Here is a 12,153-nt window from a genome sequence, read left to right as displayed (position 1 = left end):
TGTATGTCCATTAAATGAGGCCCAATCTGACTATTTTTGTAATACCATGCTGAGAAAATGTTGCCCAGCCGTGGTATGACACTGGAAAATAAGGCTGAAGAAATTAATGCTATAGCAGGGTATCTTGAATATTCGTTAACTGTCACCAGAATGTATTGTCCTTTAGGCGGTGGACAATAGATACCAATTGCTACTTCCTCCCAGACAGATGTAGATAGGAGGAGACATTTGTAAGGACTCTGGTTTTGATGAAGGGGTAACTAGCTAACATGGAGCAATGTCTTATTATTTCTTCTACTCACTGATACATGTTTGGGAACCAGACTTTTTCCCTGAAGAAGTTTTTAGCTAATTTCAATTTCCATATGACTTTCATGAGAGACCTGTATTATGGAGTTATGTGAGGCTTTAGGAACAACCAATTTGGTGCCTCAGAGAATAAGGTGCTCCTCAGTGACTGACATTTCTGCTCTCACATTTGAGAATCCTTTTAGCTCCTTTATTTTATGATCTCAAAACTTTGCTCTCTCAGTCTCATGGCATTTTTCATTCTGGATAAGATTTCATTTTCAGTTGCCTTCATAAACTAATCAGCTGAAAGTGCTTTGGCACTGCATGTACAGTAAAGCTGATATACTCTTTGGTTAACCAAATGTGTGGTTTGAACTACTTCTTTGGGATGTGTTGAAACATATTCAGCTGAAGTGCTATAGTTTCCTGGCCTGTGAACATTTTTTTTAAATCATAGCCTTGAGGTTACAGACCCCACAATTCAATCCTTGCTGGTATCTTGGCTCTTGGGTTTCCACAGATGATGAGGAGAGTTTAATGATTTGTATGAATGGAACTCATAAAACAGATGAAAATGATGACATCCTTAGGCAACCGCTAAGCTCTCCTTTTCAGGTTTAGAGGGCTTTCATGTACTTTTTAGGTCTTTTCTGGATGAAATGAAAGATGCACAAATCTGGATTGTTGCTTCTGTATTAACTAGGGTTGCTTTTAGTCCCACTAGACTCACATCCACAATCAATTCAGTAAGTAAAGGTGGATCAAAGTAGGTTTTTGTTGTTGTTGAGCAGAGTTCACTTTTAATATCAAAGGAGGTTTGGCATTCTGGAGACCAATTAAATCCACAGAATTGTGACTTTTTCACTGGTGCACTGATAGTTGTAAAATGTTGGATACTGTATATCTAGTAAACTAACTAGACATTGCAATAAAGGAAGGCACTTCACATACATTCTGAGGAACTGAGGCCATTTTTCAGCACCTGTACCTTTTTTTGGGCCAAGTGGAATTCCAGCTGCAGAATAAATGTGACCATTGAACTCCAAAGAAGTTTTGTTAAATTCAAATTAGACATTGGAGGATTCTTATGATTCTGTACATTTACGAGACCCAGTCTGTACCTTTTTTTATCTAATATTACTTATGAACAGTCAAGTGGTTCAATGCAGATTAATTTGTGCCAATATATTTTGCTGAGCTTTCTTAGAAATAAATATATAAATTACATTTAAATATCTATAGCCTATTTCATTTGTAACTTTTTTTTTTATCACAAAGTTTTTATTGATTATCTCCAAAAAGTAAAATCACAAGATCACATACAGGGCGTAATAGCGCCTAAACAATAGTTATTAACCACTTAAGGACCACAGGTTTATACCCCCCTAGTGACCAGGCCCTTTTTTACAAATCGGCACTCCACAACTTTAGCGGTTTATTGCTCGGTCATGCAACTTACCACCCAAATGAATTTTACCTCCTTTTCTTCTCACTAATAGAGCTTTCATTTGGTGGTATTTCATTGCCGCTGACATTTTTACTTTTTTTGTTATTAATCGAAATTTAACGATTTTTTTTGCAAAAAAATGACATTTTTCACTTTCAGCTGTAAAATTTTGCAAAAAAAACGACATCCATATATACATTTTTCGCCAAATTTATTGTTCTACATGTCTTTGATAAAAAAAAAATGTTTGGGCAAAAAAAAAATGGTTTGGGTAAAAGTTATAGCATTTACAAACTATGGTACAAAAATGTGAATTTCCGCTTTTTGAAACAGCTCTGACTTTCTGAGCACCTGTCATGATTCCTGAGGTTCTACAATGCCCAAACAGTAGAAACCCCCCACAAATGACCCCATTTCGGAAAGTAGACACCCTAAGGTATTCGCTGATGGGCATAGTGAGTTCATAGAACTTTTTATTTTTTGTCACAAGTTAGCGGAAAATGATGATGATTTTATTTTTTTTATTTTTTCTTACAAAGTCTCATATTCCACTAACTTGCGACAAAAAATAAAAAATTCTAAAAACTTGCCATGCCCCTCACGGAATACCTTGGGGTGTCTTCTTTCCAAAATGGGGTCACTTGTGGGGTAGTTATACTGCCCTGGCAATTTAGGGGCCCAAATGTGTGAGAAGAACTTTGCAATCAAAATGTGTAAAAAATGGCCTGCAAAATCCGAAAGGTGCACTTTGGAATATGTGCCCCTTTGCCCACCTTGGCAGCAAAAAAGTGTGACACATCTGGTATCGCCGTACTCAGGAGAAGTTGGGGAATGTGTTTTGGGGTGTCATTTTACATATACCCATGCTGGGTGAGAAAAATATCTTGGTCAAATGCCAACTTTGTATAAAAAAATGGGAAAAGTTGTCTTTTGCCAAGATATTTCTCTCACCCAGCATGGGTATATGTAAAATGACACCCCAAAACACATTCCCCAACTTCTCCTGAGTACGGCGATACCAGATGTGTCACACTTTTTTGCTGCCAAGGTGGGCAAAGGGGCACATATTCCAAAATGCACCTTTCAGATTTTGCAGGCCATTTTTTACACATTTTGATTGCAAGGTACTTCTCACACATTTGGGCCCATAAATTGCCAGGGCAGTATAACTACGCCACAAGTGACCCCATTTTGGAAAGAAGACACCCCAAGGTATTCCATGAGGGGCATGGCGAGTTCCTAGAATTTTTTATTTTTTGTCACAAGTTAGCGGAAAATGATGATTTTTTTTTTTTTCTCTTTTTTCCTTACAAAGTCTCATATTCCACTAACTTGCGACAAAAAATAAAAAATTCTAGGAACTCGCCATGCCCCTCACGGAATACCTTGGGGTGTCTTCTTTCCAAAATGGGGTCACTTGTGGCGTAGTTATACTGCCCTGGCAATTTAGGGGCCCAAATGTGTGAGAAGTACTTTGCAATCAAAATCTGTAAAAAAATGACCGGTGAAATCCGAAAGGTGCACTTTGGAATATGTGCATCTTTGCCCACCTTGGCATCAAAAAAGTGTCACACATCTGGTATTGCCGTACTCAGGAGAAGTTGGGGAATGTGTTTTGGGGTGTCATTTTACATATACCCTTGCTGGGTGAGAGAAATATCTTGGCAAAAGACAACTTTTCCCATTTTTTTATACAAAGTTGGCATTTGACCAAGATATTTTTCTCACCCAGCATGGGTATATGTAAAATGACACTCCAAAACACATTCCCCAACTTCTCCTGAGTACGGCGATACCAGATGTGTCACACTTTTTTGCTGCCAAGGTGGGCAAAGGGGCACATATTCCAAAGTGCACCTTTTGGATTTTGCAGGGCATTTTTTACACATTTTGATTGCAAAGTTCTTCTCACACATTTGGGCCCCTAAATTGCCAGGGCAGTATAACTACCCCACAAGTGACCCCATTTTGGAAAGAAGACACCCCAAGGTATTCCGTGAGGGGCATGGCGAGTTCCTAGAATTTTTTATTTTTTGTCGCAAGTTAGTGGAATATGAGACTTTGTAAGGAAAAAAGAAAAAAAAAGAAAAATCATCATTTTCCGCTAACTTGTGACAAAAAATAAAACATTCTAGGAACTCTCCGTGCCCCTCACGGAATACCTTGGGGTGTCTTCTTTCCAAAATGGGGTCACTTGTGGCGTAGTTATACTGCCCTGGCAATTTAGGGGCCCAAATGTGTGAGAAGAACTTTGCAATCAAAATGTGTAAAAAATGGCCGGTGAAATCCGAAAGGTGCACTTTGGAATATGTGCCCCTTTGCCCACCTTGGCTGCAAAAAAGTGTCACACATCTGGTATCGCCGTACTCAGGAGAAGTTGGGGAATGTGTTTTGGGGTGTCATTTTACATATACCCATGCTGGGTGAGAGAAATATCTTGGCAAAAGACAACTTTTCCCATTTTTTTATACAAAGTTGGCATTTGACCAAGATATTTTTCTCACCCAGCATGGGTATATGTAAAATGACACCCCAAAACACATTCCCCAACTTCTCCTGAGTACGGCGATACCACATGTGTGACACTTTTTTGCAGCCTAGATGCGCAAAGGGGCCCAAATTCCTTTTAGGAGGGCATTTTTAGACTTTTGGATCCCAGACTTCTTCTCACACTTTCGGGCCCCTAAAAAGCCAGGGCAGTATAAATACCCCACATGTGACCCCACTTTGGAAAGAAGACACCCCAAGGTATTCAATGAGGGGCCTGGCAAGTTCCTCGAATTTTTTTTTTTTTTTGCATAAGTTAGCGGATATTGATTTTTTTTTGTTTTTTTCTCACAAAGTCTCACTTTCCGCTAACTTAGGACAAAAATTTCAATCTTTCATGGACTCAATACGCCCCTCACGGAATACCTTGGGGTGTCTTCTTTCCGAAATGGGGTCACATGTGGGGTATTTATACTGCCCTGGCTTTTTAGGGGCCCTAAAGCGTGAGAAGAAGTCTGGAATATAAATGTCTAAAAATGTTTACGCATTTGGATTCCGTGAGGGGTATGGTGCGTCCATGTGAGATTTTATTTTTTGACACAAGTTAGTGGAATATGAGACTTAGTAAGAAAAAACAAAAACAAACAAAAAATTTCCGCTAACTTGTGCCAAAAAAAATGTCTGAATGGAGCCTTACCAGGGGGGGGGGGGTGATCAATGACAGGGGGGTGATCAATGACAGGGGGGTGATCACCCATATAGACTCCCTGATCACCCCCCTGTCATTGATCACCCCCCCTGTAAGGCTCCATTCAGACATCCGCATGATTTTTTACGGATCCATGGATACATGTATCGGATCCACAGAACGCATGCGGACGTCTGAATGGAGCCTTACAGGGGGGTTATCAATGACAGGGGGTGATCAGGGTAATCAGGGTGATCACCCCCCTGTCACTGATCACCCCCCCTGTAAGGCTCCATTCAGACATCTGCATGATTTTTTACGGATCCATGGATACATGTATCGGATCCACAGAACGCATGCGGACGTCTGAATGGAGCCTTACAGGGGGGTTATCAATGACAGGGGGTGATCAGGGTAATCAGGGTGATCACCCCCCTGTCACTGATCACCCCCCCTGTAAGGCTCCATTCAGACATCCGCATGATTTTTTACGGATCCATGGATACATGTATCGGATCCACAAAACGCATGCGGACGTCTGAATGGAGCCTTACAGGGGGGTTATCAATGACAGGGGGTGATCAAGGTAATCACCCCCCTGTCACTGATCACCCCCCCTGTAAGGCTCCATTCAGACATCCGCATGATTTTTTACGGATCCATGGATACATGGATCGGATCCACAAAACGCATGCGGACGTCTGAATGGAGCCTTACAGGGGGGTTATCAATGACAGGGGTGATCAGGGTAATCAGGGTCATCACCCCCCTGTCACTGATCACCCCCCCTGTAAGGCTCCATTCAGACATCCGCATGATTTTTTACGGATCCATGGATACATGGATCGGATCCACAAAACGCATGCTGACGTCTGAATGGAGCCTTACAGGGGGGTTATCAATGACAGGGGGGTGATCAGGGAGTGTATATGGGTGATCACCCGCCTGTCATTGATCACCCCCCTGTAAGGCTCCATTCAGACGTCCGTATGCTTTTTGCGGATCCGATCCATGTATCCGTGGATCCGTAAAAATCATACGGACGTCTGAACGGAGCCTGACAGGGGGGTGATCAATGACAGGGCGGTGATCAATGACAGGGGGGTGATCAGGGAGTTTATATGGGGTGATCATGGGTGATCAGGGGTTTATAAGGGGTTAATAAGTGACGGGGGGGTGTAGTGTAGTGTAGTGTGGTGTTTGGTGCGACTGTACTGACCTACCTGAGTCCTCTGGTGGTCGATCCTAACAAAAGGGACCACCAGAGGACCAGGTAGGAGGTATATTAGACGCTGTTATGAAAACAGCGTCTAATATACCTGTTAGGGGTTAAAAAATTCGGATCTCCAGCCTGCCAGCGAGCGATCGCCGCTGGCAGGCTGGAGACCCACTCGCTTACCTTCCGTTCCTGTGAGCGCGCGCGCCTGTGTGCGCGCGTTCACAGGAAATCTCGGCTCACGCGAGATGACGCCAATCGGCGTTAGCGTAGCCTGGGAGCGCCGCGGAGATGACGCCTTTCGGCGTTAGCTTAGCGGTAAGTGGTTAAATAGCCAAATTATTCTCAATTGTCGTTCAAGTAATAATACAAGCGTCTATTACACCGCAGAAGAGCATTTCACCCCTGCCAGGGGTTCATTGAAGGAGTGAAATATCAAAGAAGGTAAAAGAAACGAAAAAACAAAACAAAAATGACAATGAACATAGAACAGAATTAGCATTCTGAACACAAGGCTATCAGGTGTCTTACTAACCGGAATCGCTGCTCGAAACCGATTATGTCCTCAAAGGAGGGCCTATGAGCTATGGGTACTCTGGGTCTAAGTAAACAGGAAATCTGTTAGCACACATACCACTGACTGGAAATCCAAACTGACCATGCGGGTTGGAATTTATTTAAATACAGAGTGCCAGTATGAGACATTTCTTCGTGCATACAGGTGGAGTTTACTAGAGACATCACCTCCTGTAGGGGAGGGGTATTAGGATCCTTCCAATGCTTGGTGATCGTTAATTTGGTTGCCATGAGTATATGAGCCAACACAGTCCTACAGTTACTGTCTATGGCATCTATTCCAATGAACAGAAGTGCCAGTTTGGGCGATAGAGGAGGAAGTGTAGGCATAAGGGTGGCCAGTAGGCGCTGCACACTACTCCATAGATGGGAAACCTTGCGGCAAGACCATAGGATATGGAGGAGGGATCCCCTGTGTCCACATAATCTCCAGCAGTACGGAGTGGCAGAGGGAAACATCAGGTGTAGTCTATTCGGGGTAAAGTACCATCTTAGGCTAGTTTTAAAAATTGCCTCTTGGTGTGTCACACATCTAAAAGAAGAGGTGGCTATTCTGAAGGCTGCATGCCATTGTTCTTTAGAAAACGTTTGACCGAGGTCTTTTTCCCATGCTTTCATGGGGGGCGGTTTTGGCCACTCATTTCCCTGACTCAGAAGATCGTAAAAGAGAGAGATGCCTCCCCTTTTCGGGAACCTGTCATGCAGGAATCTTTTAACTATCTGCGGGAATTGTAGGGACCTGCCCTCCCTCCCCTTCAGAAAAGATCTGATTTGTAGGAATTTGTAGAAATCCCCATGGGGAATGTCATAAGTATCATGTATATGGGAAAAGAATAGAAGGTCCTCCTTGTCCATCAAATCGTGCACTGTTTTAACACCCTATGAGATCCAACTCCAAAGGTTAAATACTGGAATGTGATCAGCAAGACAATGCATGGATATGACCTGGGATGGGATAGTCCCTGCATTGCCAGTACTGCCCAGGTACAATTTCCACGCTGTGAGAGATAATTTAACTGTCTTCTATACTTTTATAATAGATAGTATAACTCCAAAAATAGTTACTACTTCACATTACTCATATGTCTACTTCACGTTTGGATCACGTTATGAATGCCATTTTATTTTTTGGGGACGTTAGAAGGCTTAGAAGTTTAGAAGTAAATCGTGAATTTTTTCAGAACATTACCAAAACTCACTTTTTGAGGACCAGTTCAGGTCTGGAGTCACTTTGTGAGGCTTGCATAATAGAAATCACCCAAAAATGACCCCATTTTAGAAAATACAACCCTCAAGGTATTTAAAACTGATTTGATAAACTTTGTTAACCCTTTGGGTGTTCCACAAGAATTAATGGAAAATGGAGATTCAATTTCAGAATTTTACTTTTTTGGGCAGATTTTCCATATTAATCAATTTTTTCCCCTAACAAAGCAAGGATTAACAGCCAAACAAAACTCAATATTTATTGCCCTGATTGTGTAGTTTGCAGAAACACCCCTTTATGTGGTCGTAAACTGCTGTACGGGCACACGGCATTGCGCAAAAGGAAAGGAACGCCATATGGTTTTTGGAAAGCAGATTTCACTGGGATCATTTTAAGCTGCCATGTCACATTTGAAGACCCCCTGATGCACCCCTAGAGTAGAAACTACCAAAAGTGACCCCATTTTAGAAACTACACCCCTCAAGGTATTCAAAACTGATGTTGCTAACTTTTTCATAGAAAGACCCAATTTTGGAAACTACAGGATAAGGTGGCAGTTTTGTTGGTACTATTTTAAAGTACATATGATTTTTAATTGCTCTATATTACACTTTTTGTGAGGCAAGATAACAAAAAATTGTTGTTTTGGCACAGTTTTTATTTTTTGTTATTTACAATGGTTATCTGACAGGTTAGATCATGTAGTATTTTTTAGAGCAGGTTGTTACGTACGCGGCGATACCTAATATGCATACTTTTTTTTTTTATGTTTTACACAATAACAGCATTTTTGAATAAAAAAATAATAATATTTCAGTGTGTCCATATTCTGAGAGCCCTAGTTTTTTTTTATCTTTTGGGCGATTGTCTTAGGTAGGGTATCATTTTTTGCGGGTTGAGATGACGGTTTGATTGGTACTATTTTGGGGTGTGTATGACTTTTTGATCACTTGGTATTACACTTTTTGTGATGTAAGGTGACAAAAAAATTGCCTTTTTAACACCTTTTTTCGTTTTTATTTATGGTGTACACCTGAGGGGTCATGTCATATTTTTATAGATGAGGTCGTTATAGATGTAGCAATACCTAATATGTATACTTATTTTATTTATGTAAGTTTTACACAATGATATTATTTTTTAAACAAAAATAAATAAATAAATCATGTTTTATTGTCTCCATTGTCTGAGAGCCATCATTTTTTCGGTTTTTGGGCGATTGTCTTAAGTAGGCTATCATTTTTGTGGGATGAAATGACTAGTTTATTGGCACTATTTTGGGGTGCATATGACTTTTTGATCACTTGCTACACTTTTTGTGAGGTAAGGTGAGAAAAAATGGCTTTTTTGACAGTTTATATATATATTTTTTAAATGTCTATTTTTTTTTACATTTAACACAATAAAAGCATTTTTGAAACAAAAATAAAATCATGTTTTAGTGTCTCCATAGTGTGAGAGCCATATATTTTTTTTGGGGGGGCGATTGTCTTACTGTAGGTATGGGCTAATTTTTTGTGGGATGAGGTGACAGTTAGATTGGTACTATTTTGGGGGCATATGCCTTTTTGATGGGTTGGTGTCGCACTTTTTGTGATGCAAGGCGACAAAAAATGTTTTTTAGCACAGTTTTCATTTATTTATTTTTTTACAATGTTCACCTGAGGGGTTAGGTCATGCGATATTTTTATAGAGCCGGTTGATACGGACACAGCGATACCTAATAGTATGTCTACTTTTCTTTTTTTCCCTATTTTTTACAATTTTTTTAACTTTATTTTGGGAAAAAGACGCATTTAAATCTTTTTTTTTTTGAAACTTTAAATTTATTTTTGTAACTTTTTTTAACTTTTTTTTTTGTTCCACTCTTGGACTTCAACTTTTGGGGGTCTGATCCCCTTTACAATGCATCACAATACTTCTGTATTGTAATGCATTGGCTGTAAGTGTATTACAGACTGTAATACACTTACAGCTTGCTTGCCTGAGAGATCCAGGGGGCTGGATCTCATAGGCTCTCCCGGAAGGCAGCCACGATGCCTAAGGAAGGCATCGGACTGCCTTCCCTGCCATCGGGTCCCAGTCACAGCAGCGGGGGACCCGGGGACCCGATGGCTGCTTCCTCCCTGCATAGACATGGCACGTGCTGCGGTCAGTGCTGACCATGGCTGTGCAGGGGTTAATGTTCATGCTATCTGCCGGACCCCTGCCGTGACTGCCAGACCCCTCTCGCGGATCTGCGGGGCGCGGCATAATGCTGCTGCAGCAGAAATATGTGCTAAAATTGATAAATTTTTTTATTAAAACATGACAGTTACCCTTTAAGGCCTCTTTCACACCGGCGTGTGCGGCCCGTTGCAAAATGCGGGCCGCAATACACGAGCTCTGTTCTGTGGGCATTCCGCAGCACAGATGCGGAACCATTCACTTGAATGGGTCCGCGATCCGCTGCGGCTGCCCCACGGACTGTGCTCGTGCATTGATGCCCGCATTTTGCATACAGATTTCCGGATCCGGCGGGCATTTCCGGTGATGGATCTGCCTGCCGGAATCCTCTAACACAAGTTTGAAAGTACGCTAAGATCTCATTTGTGCAGCTATGTACAGCTTCATGTTGTAGATTTTTTAGTGCTTCTCTTCATTCTTTCGATATTCTGAAATCACAGATCAGGAAAAAAAAGTTATGTTTTACTTACCAATATTTCATACAGTTCATCTTCTTCACATTCATCAGGTGGCAGATTTAACATTTCTTGGGTTTTCTGTGCATATAAAAATGTGCCATTAAAAAGCAGAACACTCTAGGCAAGCCCTGAATGAAAAGAATTGAAAGCCAACATTTTCATTAACCCAAATATTATCATTTTATGCATGATCGTGGACATATCTACCTATATGTAACCTGGGAACTGCTGTGCCTGATTTATTTATCAGTAGTGTTGGGCGCGAATATTCGAATCGCGAATATCGCCACTTCGAGAATTAGCAAATATTTAGACTATAGTGCTATATATTCGTATTCACGAATATTCTAGATTTTTATTTACTTGAACACATGATTCCTCCCTGCTTTTTGCTTGTGGGTCAATAAGAAGGCTGCAATATCTTTGTTAGAGCTTAGCAATATCCTTAGCAACCAATAGGAAAGTTGTCTACCCCTTTACTACTGTATATAAGAACCTCCCCAGCAGCCATTTTCTGCATTTTTTTGCATTTATGAGAGAGACAGCAGTGTCATTGCTGTACTCTGTACTTTGGTATGTCAAACTCATTACATTAGTTAGTTAGTTAGCTTATATACAGTATATAATACAGATAGTTAGTGGGAGATAGTCAGTGTAGGTTAGGTCATGATATAGTGTAGCTGATAGGTTCCAGCTCAGGGTGTTAGGTAGTGTGATAGGTTCTGCTGTCCATACATACATGCTACAGAAATAGTACTGTGATGTACAAGTTCACAACAATACTGTGACAATCAGTAATATGTATTTAGACCTGCTAAAATGTGAAGTTGCACGTATTGCGCCAAAATATGCACATCAATAATTGCCGATTTGCGCAATCGCTAATATATTGGAGCACTCTTCTGCCGTGCCAACCATTTTCTCCAGTCTCAGGAAACTTCTAGCAGCTTAAAAAATTTAGCAAAAGTGACCCATGCCTGTATTGCGCGCACATTATTCGAATATTACATTGCCAATTTTTGCAATCAAGAAAATGATCGCAAATTCTCGAATTTATTATGAATATTAGCCCAAATATTCATGAAATATCGCAAATTCGAATATTGCCCCTGCCGCTCATCACTATTTGTCAGTAGTTTTGACCTTGCTAAACTGACAGTGCTATGTAGGGGCTACGAAAAGCAGTACAAAAATACATCTTGTTGAGTTTTTCACATCAGAAGTAGTGTGACTATGAACTATATGTCAGGCAGGGGCATAGCAAGGGGTGGGGGTCAGTGGGCTTGTGCCCCAGGCCCAGAGGGTTGAGCCCCGAGCCCAGAGGCAGTTCATTTACATGGTGAAGCATGGAGTTGTCGTTCCCTGCTTCGCCATTCCGCAGAGGTCCAGAGCTCCCCAACAGGCCACACATTGCAATGCTGGGTGTGTAAGAGGAGCCGTGCAGGCCGGGAATCAGCCATTTCATACACAGCCAGCAGTGCAATGTGTGTTTGGCTGCATCTGCTGGGGATTGCCAGATGTGATCAAATCATCAGGGAAACAGGTGGGTATTTAGGT

The 12,153-nt window shown here is 41.3% G+C and overlaps 1 protein-coding gene across 2 annotated transcripts in view; it reads right to left on the bottom strand.

The window, feature by feature from the left end:
* PDE6A (phosphodiesterase 6A) overlaps positions 1-12,153 on the bottom strand; it is a 147,180-nt gene that overhangs the window by 24,468 nt on the left and 110,559 nt on the right. For both annotated transcript variants that reach the window (XM_044277463.1, XM_044277464.1), the window contains exon 11: positions 10,609-10,674. In XM_044277463.1, coding sequence (XP_044133398.1) covers positions 10,609-10,674 — 66 coding nt within the window. The remainder of the gene's footprint in view (positions 1-10,608; positions 10,675-12,153) is intronic.

The sequence above is a fragment of the Bufo gargarizans genome, chromosome 2 (assembly GCF_014858855.1).
Source record: "Bufo gargarizans isolate SCDJY-AF-19 chromosome 2, ASM1485885v1, whole genome shotgun sequence".
Taxonomy (NCBI): domain Eukaryota; kingdom Metazoa; phylum Chordata; class Amphibia; order Anura; family Bufonidae; genus Bufo; species Bufo gargarizans.
This window is presented reverse-complemented; position numbering and strand designations above follow the sequence as displayed.